General features: G+C 41.8%; 1 protein-coding gene across 1 annotated transcript; it reads left to right on the forward strand.

Annotated features, from left to right (window-relative positions):
• The first annotated feature begins 7,088 nt into the window (after positions 1 to 7,088).
• Positions 7,089 to 8,923, forward strand: LOC124798679. Its single transcript, XM_047262180.1, has 2 exons — positions 7,089 to 7,546; positions 8,457 to 8,923. Exons 1-2 carry the CDS (start codon positions 7,205 to 7,207, stop codon positions 8,910 to 8,912), a joined length of 798 nt encoding a protein of 265 aa, XP_047118136.1. The 5' UTR covers positions 7,089 to 7,204; the 3' UTR covers positions 8,913 to 8,923.
• The last annotated feature ends 3,233 nt before the right edge of the window (positions 8,924 to 12,156 follow it).

Raw genomic sequence — 12,156 nt, forward strand, 5'->3', positions numbered from 1 at the left:
ACTCCTGCTTATACCATCAGAAAAGGTCCTGCAGCATCGACTGATACGAGGTCAGCGGATTTGAATGGTATAATAGGATGTAATTCATTGAATCATGATCTGTTTAAGTCCTTGGTCTATCATAGATTACACATTTCTTGATGACCTAATATTAGGGAAACAGCAGTATGAGATTACTTTCTGAGCACATTTGGCTACACCATAGTGATCCCACAAGTTATGTGTATATCAAATAAAACTATCTACGTATGCTTTAGGTAAACCAGTCACAAGATTGAGGTGTTCAACGATAAAACAAAATTCCGTTATGTAACTTATAACATTTTCTCAAGTCTGCATCATCATTACTTATCAGTTGTTGCCTTAACTTGTTCCATTTAGTATCTTGCTATTGAAGCTGATTAATATTTTTACCCATTTTCACATAACAGGGCCTTTATGTAACATCAGACAAGAGCTGAATCCTGAAGTTGTATGTTTGTTGTGTTAATTCTGTAAATTCATTTAATCCTTGCGGAAGTCTGTACAGGGCATCTACCAAAATATTCTGTTTTCCTTTGATATAAATCACCTCAAAACTGAACTCTTGAAGAAAAATCTTTTGTGCAACAGTTTACATGTCAGTAAGAATGAAAGTGCTCGATGATCACAATTTGGTGTGATTTCCCCATAGGAAGTACTGGAATTTTTGGAATGCCCAAACTACTGTGAGCGCTTCAACCTCACTAAAAAAATAAGTTCTTTCATGTTCTGGCAGTGTGCTACTACCAAAACTGGTTATTTTAAATTTTTATTTTTATTATCATGGTTAATCTGAAACAATATTGCCCTTAGACTGTGGAAGGATGTATCGATACTGAAGCAAACTCCTTCTGTCAGCAGGATATTCTAATACGTCAGAGTTTACCAAAGCTTTTTTTATGGTGTCAAAGTTATTCTGACAATTTTCTGTCATGTGCAGTTTTTACTAAAAAATTGAGCAGTGCAACTCTACTTAGTATATGAGGAGGCACATACTTACGGAAGAATGAGGCCAAACCCATGACTGCTTTTAACGTTTTTTAGTTTGTGGAACCGGAAAGTGTCTGATGGTGTCTAGTTTATGTGGATCAGGCCGAATGCTTCTTGGTTAAATAGTGTGACCTAAGAACTTAATCTCTTTTCTGGAAAATTCTGATTTCTTTAAGATAACTGTGACTCCATAAGTGGAAAATTCGCCTAATACACTTCTTAATATGCACAAATGCTCATCCCATTAACATGTGTCAATAAGTAAATCATTGACCTAGACTGTAACTTGACTCAATAATTCTGGGCCTACTACCTTATGCAAAGCTGAGTAAACACTTGTGCACTTGCAATAAGTCTGAATGGTAAATAGTGAAATTGATAACTTATACCATTACAGACAAATGCAGAATATTGTTGGCTATCTAGGTACAACAATATTTGCCAGTATGATGTTTTAAATCTATTGTTGTAGGGAATTTCAAGCCATGGAATTTTAAAAATTGCTCCTCTAGGTTTTCTGGTTTGGTTCTTAAAGGTACTATATATATAGCACTCCATCTTCAGGCCACGAGTGGCCTACCGGGACTATCCGACCGCCGTGTCATACTCAGTGGAGGATGTGGATAGGAGGGGCGTGGGGTCAGCACACCGTTCTCCCGGCCGTTATGATGGTATTCTTGACCGAAGCAGCTACTATTCGGTCTAGTAGCTCCTCGATTGGTACCATGAGGCTGAGTGCACCCTGAAAAATGGCAACAGCGCATGGCGGCCTGGATGGTCACCCGTCCAAGTGCCGACCACGCCTGACGGCGCTTATCTTCGGTGATGTCACGGCAACTGGTGTATCCACTGCGGCAAGGCCGTTGCCCTCTTACAGATACTATGATTTTGTTAATTTCCCTTGCATCCAATATAAGTTGTATGCTTCCATCATGTTTGCTGGTGTTAGGATGGGGCTACAAGATGGCAAGTGAGATGGTTCACTAGCATCTCAGTTAATCACATATCTCCTTTCTTAATGCTTATTTCTTTGTCCAAGGAACTGAATATGATTATGATAGAAAGTTTCATGGGGGTATACTTACCTATGACAGACATATTCTTTAATTACTCCTGGTTTGTTTTAATAAACGTACAAATGTTGTGACAACAATGTACTTAGTTCTTGTTTCTGTGTGGATGATTAACTACCTGATACTTCTACCTTACTCTGAATAGTGCGTAAAACTGTCGTTACCTCTGTGATCTGTTTATTGCATTGCTCAGTCATGCATAAGACTGCTGGATACATCAGATAGTTCTTCACTATATCTGCTAACTGCATACTCAACTGAAATTACGTTATCACCTCAGCAACGTTAATATCTGCCATTGCCTAAGTAAATTTTCCCTTCATATTGCCTGAAAAAATCCATTCCTAGGAGACAGCTGACTATTAGTTTGTCTTTCACTAGGAATGTACAAGTAATTGTGATTCCAACGAAGTTTTTTGTAATAGAAGTGTTAACTTGATGCTTTTTGACTTCATTCCCATAGCATTAAAATATGGCAGTTCTGCACAGATAAAGTAGGTAGCTTTAGTTTCCCTTTTGTTTCATTGAACAAGCTGTACAAAACAAGATCTGTAGCCATAGTTGTGTCTAGTACCATGTGTACATCTATTGTTCCTATTTTGGCATTAACCATCACCTGTACTTCATCGTTTATTGCTCTTATTTGATTGTGTTATCTGCATATATGACATCTCACACATGGATTTCTGTTTCTACCTTAAGAAACAATTATTTATTAGCGTCATGCCCCCATTTGTGTTTTATTATGGAGGTTGGGGTCTTGGTCGGTCAATCGCTGTTTACTATCTGGGAAGGTGGGTTGCTCTCGCTCCCGTCAGTCACTTGTACAACGTTTATAACGTGATCAGTTTTTTACCACGTTATACTCTATGATTATTGGGTTTGGCGGTTCGCCAATTATGGTTTATGCCACTCCAATAGCCATTGTTTTCATAATTGTTATTTATGTGTGGTTGTTTACCCTTGTCTATTATCATGAGGGCCGTACCAATTATTCCAACCATTACAGTTATTTCTTGATGATGAGCCATGGTATCCTGAATTTTAAGTTCTATTATTTCTCCCTCGGAGACCATTACTCGGCGATTTCAGAATCCTCTATTACCGTTATGTCCTTTCAGCGGATCGTATGATTGCCAGCTGTGTTGTGCACTGCCGTACTGATTTCTGCTATTATTGCCACTGTTGTTGTTGTTATTACTGTTATCACAATTATAAAATCCTTCATTTGTCGGTGGACCCGGTTGGTTTCTGTTCCACTCATTTGAGTTTTGACTTCTCTCATAAATGAGATCAATCAAATACTATAGATCATAAGTTAGCAGTCTCTCATGAATGTCGTTTGGCAAACCCCTCTTTAATATTCTTAAAATATCGACATGTGGTATCAGATTGCTCCAGTATCTCGTCTTGTTCAAGTATCTTTCGAAATACTATTGCAGTCCGCCTTGTTTTGCGTTAAAATAGCTGTGGCTTAAAAACTTCTGTTCGCAGTCTGCTGTGGCTTAAAAACTTCCATTCGTTATCTTTCCTATATTCCCATTATTTCTGTAGGAAGGCCTGTTCAAACTCTTCATACGTTCGACAGTGGTCTGCCTCTTCAGCTACGTAGTCGTCTGTCTTCTGTTTTTGTTTTGAACGGCCAGTGTCGGTGGTCACAGCCAGTGCGCTCCCTGCGGCCATTGAATAAGCAGCTGCCAGCAGCAAGTCGAATACTCTTAGCTCACTTATTTGTTACATAGTTTAATTCTTAATTTCTTTACGTGTTTTTGGGTACTTGCATTGTTTAATTCATAAATTTCGGGCGTATTATAGTATTTGAGAGTTCTAGCATCGCGTTTTAGTACCTGAATGGTGTAAAATCACGGAGTCTCCTTCCGCCGACGAGCAGTGTGTGAGCAGTGCGCAAGTAGCAGCATTACTGCATTTACTAGGAAATCTTGTATTTTAATAACTGTTTAAATTTTGTGTCGAATTGTTTGTGCTCTCTGTAAATTAGTTCAGACGTTCTTTGCACAACAGTATTTAGCACGGATAGGGACTGCGACTGCTGTGTTCGGATGTAGGCTGAGTTTTCATCCCTTCGCTCCCAGCTTCAGGCAGTGTTGGCTTCAGTCACACAGCTTGAGGCTGTGGCTGTTGCCAATGGGCATCACTGTGGGGGTCCGGACGGGGGTTTGACGGGGACGGCCAGCTCGTCCCACACATCCCCTGATTGGACTACGGCTATGGTTGCCCGGGATACTGCCCACATTGAGGCTGACACCTCACCCGTGGTAGAGTGGGAGGTCGTCTCGAGGTGTGGCAGGGGGCGAAAGACATTCCAGAGGGCTGAACGGAAGGCCTCTCAGGTTTGTCTGACAAACCGGTTTCAGGCTCTGTCTCTGGCTGATACTGATCTTTGGCCGGATATGGCTGCTTGTCCTGTTCCAGAGGTTGCTGCTCAGTCTGCAAGATCTGGGTGGTCGCAGAGGGTGGGCTTACTGGTAGTTGGGAGCTCCAACATCAGGTGCGTAATGGGACCCTTAGGGATATGGCTGCAAGACAGGGGAAGGAAACCAATGTGCACTCTGTGTACATACCAGGGGGAGTCATTCCAGATGTGGAAAGGGTCCTTCCAGATGCCATGAAGGGTACAGGGTGCACCCATCTGCAGGTGGTCGCTCATGTCAGCACCAATGATGTGTGTCGCTATGGATCGGAGGAAATCCTCTCTGGCTTCCGGCGGCTATCTGATTTGGTGAAGACTGCCAGTCTCGCTAGCAGGATGAAAGCAGAGCTCACCATCTGCAGGACTGACTGCAGACCTTTGGTACAGAGCCGAGTGGAGGGTCTGAATCAGAGGCTGAGACGGTTCTGCGACCATGTGGGCTGCAGATTCCTCGACTTGCGCCATAGGTTGATGGGGTTTTGGGTTCCGCTGGATAGGTCAGGAGTCCACTACACCCAGCAGTCGGCTACATGGGTAGCAGGGGTTGTGGGGCGTGGACTGGGCGGTTTTTTAGGTTAGATGGCCTCGGGCAACTACAGAATGGGCAACAGCCTCAAAGGATGCGGGGCAAAGTCAGGACATGCGGGAACCAAGCAGCAAACGGTATTGTAATTGTAAACTGTCGAAGCTGCGTTGGTTAAGTACCTAAACTTCAAGCGCTGATAGAAAGCACCGAAGCTGAAATCATTATAGGTACGGAAAGCTGGCTGAAGCCAGAGATAAATTCTGCCGAAATTTTTACAAAGGCACAGGCGGTGTTTAGAAAGGATAGATTGCGTGTAACCGGTGGTGGCGTGTTTGTCGCTGTTAGTAGTAGTTTATCCTGTAGTGAAATAGAAATGGATACTTCCTGTGAATTATTATGGATGGAGGTTATACTCAACAACCGAGCTAGGTTAATAATTGGCTCCTTTTACCGACCTTCCGACTCAGCAGCATTAGTGGCAGAACAACTGAGAGAAAATCTGGAATACATTTCACGTAAATTTCCTCAGCATGTTATAGTCTTAGGTGGAGATTTCAATTTACCAGATATAGACTGGGACACTCAGATGTTTAGGATGGGTGGTAGGGACAGAGCATCGAGTGACATTATACTGAGTATGTGATTCCCATTACAGTAATTTCCGCAAAGAAAAATGGTCCATAAACCGTTGTACAGGACACGGCACAGAACATGTTGATCTTCGGCGAGTCTCTTTCGTGTTGCAGTGGTGAATGTGGATTTTCCAAATCCCTTGTGCGAACATTGTGTCTGTTGGCTTTTCCAATAAAGTGGAACATTGCTTCATTGCCAAAAATTACACACTGTAGAAATGCGTCATCCTCCATCTTTGCCAGCACATAACCACAAAATGCGGGACCCTTCTCTTTGTCATTGGGGTTGAGAGTCTGCACAAGTTGTTATCGGTAGGACCTGTACAGCAAACGCCGTCTCAGAACTTTCCTTGCAGTTGGTTGGGGTATTCCAAGTTCTCAACTGGCTCGATTGGTAGACTTACTGGGACGGTGCACGAAACTTTCTTGAATGTGTCGGACATCATCCTCTGACACACGCGGTCGGCCTGTGCTTTTTCCTTTGCACACACTCCCAGTCTGTTTAAACTACTTAAACCAACGGCTAAGGTTTTTACGAGTTGGTGGTTGAATACCAAATTTGGTACGAAATGCTCTCTGCACTGCAATTTGCGAATCGCTTTTCGCGAACTCAAGAACGCAGCAAACCTTGTGCTCCACAGTCACCATCTCACTCACAACCGACAGTGTAACGGAATGACGGCCCCATTGCCCAGTGAACCCTATCGGCCACTTCTGGATTCATCATCGTCCGCCCGCCGCTGCCTGCCAAAACTTAGAAACTTCCTCTTTTCATTGGTATAAAGCTTGTTCATTTTGGAGTCGTACTTGAATACATACGAATTTTTGAAAATGGTTCCATCATTTAGAGTGACCCTATATTCTAATTTTACTACTGTCTGGATAATGAATTAGAATTTGGAAATTTTCTATGACTTTTAACTATGAATTCATAAATGGAAGTTAATGAATTGCTTTTACTGCTAGCTGCCGAGCAGACACCGTCAAACATGCCTGAAATAAACTATCTAGGAAATTTAGTAGTAAATGTTCTTAGTTGTATTTTCTTATTGGTGGGAAATTTTGCCTCTTCATCAAGACATACCACAGACTGCACTCTTTTTGCTGACTTAAAAAAAAGTTATACTTACATCTCTCTCATCCAACAGCATCTCTGCTGCAGTGCATCACTTCCTTTTTTATCTTACATATACCTCTCTGGAAACATGTGGCACGTGACATTACAAGACCTGTTAAAATTACCGAATATGTATCCCTAAAGCCGCGTACACACTGAGACTGAAACATGTTTTCAAAACATGTTTCCGGTAGCTTGATGTGGACACCATTTGGAAACATGTTTCGAAACATGTTTGGAAACACAGAAACATCTATCCGTAGCAGTGTCGGTACAGATCAAAGGAAACAATGTTTCCGGCTAGCTACCACTTGTCACCGCTGCACGGCGCTAGCGTATGTGTGTGTGTGTCGTCAACTTTTTAGCGGTGTTCTGTTTACTGTCGTTTTCATTTTCGCTTTGTTTTGTAGAATAATGGAGTGGTCAAGGCAACAAATTGTCGATTTAATTGCAATGTACCAGGAGGAGGATTGTTTATGGAACGTCCGGAGCAAGGATTACAAAAATACCCTTAAAAAACACGATGCTCTTGCAAAAATTGCAACAGCCTTTAGCACGGACAAGGGAAGTGTTGAGAAGAAAATACGATCGCTAGTGGTTGCGTACAGGCGCGAGAAAAGAAAAATTATTGCCAGCAGACCATCTGGTAGTGGTGCAGACACTGCATATGACTCGAACTGGTTCGGCTATCGGCTGCTGCAGTTCTTGGACGATGTACATGAGCCAAAGGAGACAACAGATACTGTGGAAAATGAGGTACGAAAATTATGCTTGTTTGTCTTTATTTGTATTTTATAGTACACAGTCACATTCACCCATAGTTATTTTGCCACGGTACACTTCCGTGTGGGCTTAAAAAATAATTAGCAAATTCGTCTCGAATTTGTTTATTCGTGGAAGCAGCTTTCCTTGGTATATTCTGTGCTGAAATGAAAACTGATGCAGTGTCATCTCGTCTCCATGTGCCTGGAATCATTTCACCTGTTTGTAAATCGTAGGAATCGAAGCTTCCATGTGGGGAGTACTGGTTCCTTGCCGCAGCATTTCGCCTTAAAAAATTGTGGAGACATACAGCTGTAAGTGTGACAGTTTTTGCCTTTTCCGGTTGTAGCAACATAGGTTTTTTAAACACACGAAAAACTGAAGCCATAATGCCGAAAGTGTTCTCAACAACCATTCTGGCCCTTGAAAGCCTGTAATTAAAAACTCTCTCTTTTGAACCTTTAACATGTTTTCCCGGGTAGGGTTTCATAATGTTTTCCTGTAAGGGAAATGCATGCATCATCTGCTACAAAAACATATGGTAGGGCCTTGGTGCCACCTGGTAAGCATTCGGCATGTGGCAAGTTAAGTTTCTTTTTGTTAATCAACTCATTTATGCTCGCGTTTTTGAACACACCACCATCTGATATTCTGCCTTGGCAGCCGATGTCTGCGTACAAAAAGTTGTAGCTGGCATCGACGACAGCAAGCAGCACAATGCTGAATGAACCTTTATAATTGTAATATTCACTTCCACTACCAACAGGGCACTGTAGCACGATATGTTTCCCGTCAATTGCTCCGACACAATGGGGGAACTGAAGAATCTGTGAGAATAAACATGCTGTTTCACTCCAGTCGTTTTCAGTCGCAGGTATCTGAAAGAAAGAAATTTGATTTTCAGGTTTTCGTACATTCGCCAGAGGGCACAATTGAGGACGAAGAGGTTGCAGCTGGACCTTCCAGTCCTCCACCACCAAAAATCAGAAGGATGATGGGCGAGAAAAAAGACATGCAGCAACCCTTCAAGATTGCTACTCAATTGCTAACTAAAGTGCTGCAAAAACAAGAAGACAAGGACGATGAATGCAGTGCGTATGGGCAGTATGTGGCCTCAGTTTTAAGGAAATTGCCCGAGTTACAACGAGCAAAAACAATGGCTATTCTTAATAATGTACTAATGAAACAACATGTAGCGTATTTAGAAAGTGAGCAGTCGAAAAGGGGTATGAATGTAGCAGGGCCATCATCATCAAGTAACAATTCCCCTGTTACATTTACAAGCTATGTAGACAGTGACAGTGACAACGCAGTTGAAGAAGTTGTGTTTGACGAATTATGTAACGTAATTGAGAAATAATAACCTTCGTAAATGTGCTTATTTAACGATGTTTTTCATTTACTTACCTTTACATAATCCTTCAGTACTTCCACCAGAGCTTCACATACTTCGGGTACTACTTTAGATATTGCTTGTTTCGAAATGCGAAATAAATACGCAAGGCTCTGAAATGAATCTCCTGTTGCCAGGAAACGAAGAGTAACTGCAAGCCTTTGGTTGACTGAAATAGCTTTCCTGAAATTCGTGTCTTTTTTTGAAACAAATGGTGATATCATATTTGCCAGATATTCAAAATCGGTAGGTGAGATCCGAGTGAAGTTGCGGAAGCCAGAGCCGTCTTCCATACTCAGCTCACGTAGCAGATTATTTCCGCTAGTTCTTCTATAGAATGTTTTTCTCCACCAACGACGAGGACGCCTTTCATTTTGTTTGTGTAAACCTTCTAGCATTAATAATGCAGCTCCACATATCATTATTGTTTCTTCGACACCAGACATAACGCAGCAGCAGACGATACGAACACAATAACACAAGGGGCACTGCAGACGGCGTGAACACACGAGAAATGTTTGCCGCCAGTGTGGACGGAAACAGAGACCAGAAACAAAGTCGGAAACATTTGCGAAACATCGCAGAAAACAATGTTTCCGGCAGAAACATGTTTCCAGTGGCAGTGTGTACGCGGCTTAAGATCATTCTGAAACTTTTCAGCGTGGGGTGAGTGATGCTAGAGTAAATAGTATTGGTCGTGATTTTTTTCTGGTTACAACTCCTAAGATTCAAATATGTTATTGCTACATCTTTAGCCAGATGTATACAAGATGTGGGCTGACTGTAGTTATTATGGATTGTTCAGTAATGGTAAGATGTAATACAATGATACTCTACTTTAAAAAGACAATCAGGACCTGTAGTGGTATGTGCTCTGTATGCCTATCATTTTAACGTGGAAATCGATTACACAAAACAGCCATACTGGCAGACAAACTAATGGTGGAGCTCAAAGTTATTCTGCCAGACGTCTGAAAATCATTTCATCTGCTTCATTACTTCCTGTAGACCCCAGAATGATAAACATGCTTTATTATACCGTCACGCTTATGGATGGCAGAACCACGTTCTCTCCAGACGTGTTGCGACCGTTCTTTTTTAATGGATTGTAATCAAGATGTAGCCACTGGCCTTGCCATGGTGGTAACACCGGTTCCCGTCAGATCACCGAAGTTAAGCGCTGTCGATCTGGGCTAGCACTTGGATGGGTCTGCCGAGCGCTGTTGGCAAACGGGGTGCACTCAGCCCTTGTGAGGCAACCTGAGGAGCTACTTGATTGAGGAGTAGCGGCTCTGGTCTCCAAAGCTGGCATACAGCTGGGAGAGCAGTGTGCTGACCACATGCACTCATATCCGCATCCAGTGACCCCTATGCGCTGAGAATGACACGGCGGCCGGTCGGTCCCATTGGACTTCATGGCCTATTCGAGAGGAGTTTAGTTTTTAGTTTTTTTTAACCAAGATGTAGGACACACACACACTTGCATATACATGTTCCTTATGGTACTATGTGCCATTCGACGAAACCAGAGCTAGAGAGAGGCAAGCGTCTATCTGTAGAAGCTCTAAATTCTCTGACCTTTCGCTGGCTACAAATATCACTTCAAAACAATGTTATTGAGCATGGTGACTGAAGCTGCTGACACCAAGCTCAGCGTTAGGTTACTGGTTTCTTGGAGAAGTCTTCGATGAGGTAAGGATTGTGTTATAGCGACAAAACATTCTCTTCTACCAAGTTTGACCAGCGACCTTACGAAGCAAATGGGTGGGTCATAGCTCTTTTTTCTTCTTCGTACGAAACAGTGTGTGAGCCTGTCTTGTGGTACACCGATCATAATTCACAACTACACATGTAGAACACATCACTTAATGGGCCCAGATTGATGGCAAATATGATACTAGTTATTGCATATTTGTCTTACAACGTTTTTCTCCTAGTACAATCGGCTTAATAAAAATCTGCTCTGCAGGCACACTCTGCTACATTATTTATGTAATTATTCTTAATGACTGTGAATTTCTTTTTATAGTTTATATTGTCTGAAGTGAAGGCAATGTAATAAGATGTACAAGGATTCCCATTTCGTGTGAATGATTACTTTGAATCGTTACGTAATCTCTGCTCAACACCGGATGCATTGGAAATATTTCATAAGATATATGTTGCACAGCTCTACTCAAGTGACGGCAAAAGGAAGTACAAATTAGCTGCTAAGTTCACCAAAAAAGCTAACTACCAACGTTTTCAAAACCAATTGTGAGCACTGCTGTTCGTGTGTTACATTAGACAGTGGCAGATGGCATGAGACACTTGCTGTATGTGGCACCATACCATCATCTGCTACTGCTCTTGCAGTCTTTTGCGAAAAAGTGAACGATTTTTGACATTTTAATGTACACATTATTAAAGTGTCTGTAATTTTAAGGAACTGTGTTATAAGTGCTCCAAGATATCTGGAAACATGAAAGACACTGAAGCCATGGACACAATCATGGAAATTTGTAGATTTTGGTGGAAATAACTATTCCTCTAGGACTTCTTGGAAATATAAATGCTTTGTACATGTTTTTGATGAGGTTTGAGTGGAACCAAACTGTATTTATTGTCCTGGAATACTTTTTCGCAGCAATGAAGTCACCAGTGTGGTTCATGCAGCAATCCATCACCAAGACAGTTCTGTGCTGCGTTCTACAGTTGTGCATTAAGCAAATAAATGAGTACATACATGTAGCTCCAACTGATTGAGATCAGGCAATTGTGGATATATAGTCTGCACCCAAATTACATGTTTCTGCATTGTTGACCATTTATGAAACAAGTTCAGTGATGAGCCTACCAAACGTGGCAGTCCTAGCTGACCTTGGAGAGACAGACAGCATGAGATATATCATTGGCTACGTATTAAAGAAATTATTTTCAGTTCATGACTCTTAAATGTAGGACAATACTGCAGATGGCAGCCAACATCTAGATACATATGACAAAGTTTACTGCCATTTTAAAAGTTATGGAGGCAACTCTGGAAGCCTATTTAATTCTACCGGAAATTTCAGAGCATTTTTAACTGATTGTGACAGTCTGATGACTGCTGTTTTTTGTTGACACTCTCACAAAAGCAGTTGCAGTGCATTCTCTGTAGATTTATTGAATATTCCCAATTTTCCACCCGGTGCTGTACTGAAACCAAGCTGCTATTAATGAAATTATTTGA

Source organism: Schistocerca piceifrons, chromosome 5, assembly GCF_021461385.2.
Source record: "Schistocerca piceifrons isolate TAMUIC-IGC-003096 chromosome 5, iqSchPice1.1, whole genome shotgun sequence".
In the NCBI taxonomy this organism is placed as follows: Eukaryota; Metazoa; Arthropoda; class Insecta; order Orthoptera; family Acrididae; genus Schistocerca; species Schistocerca piceifrons.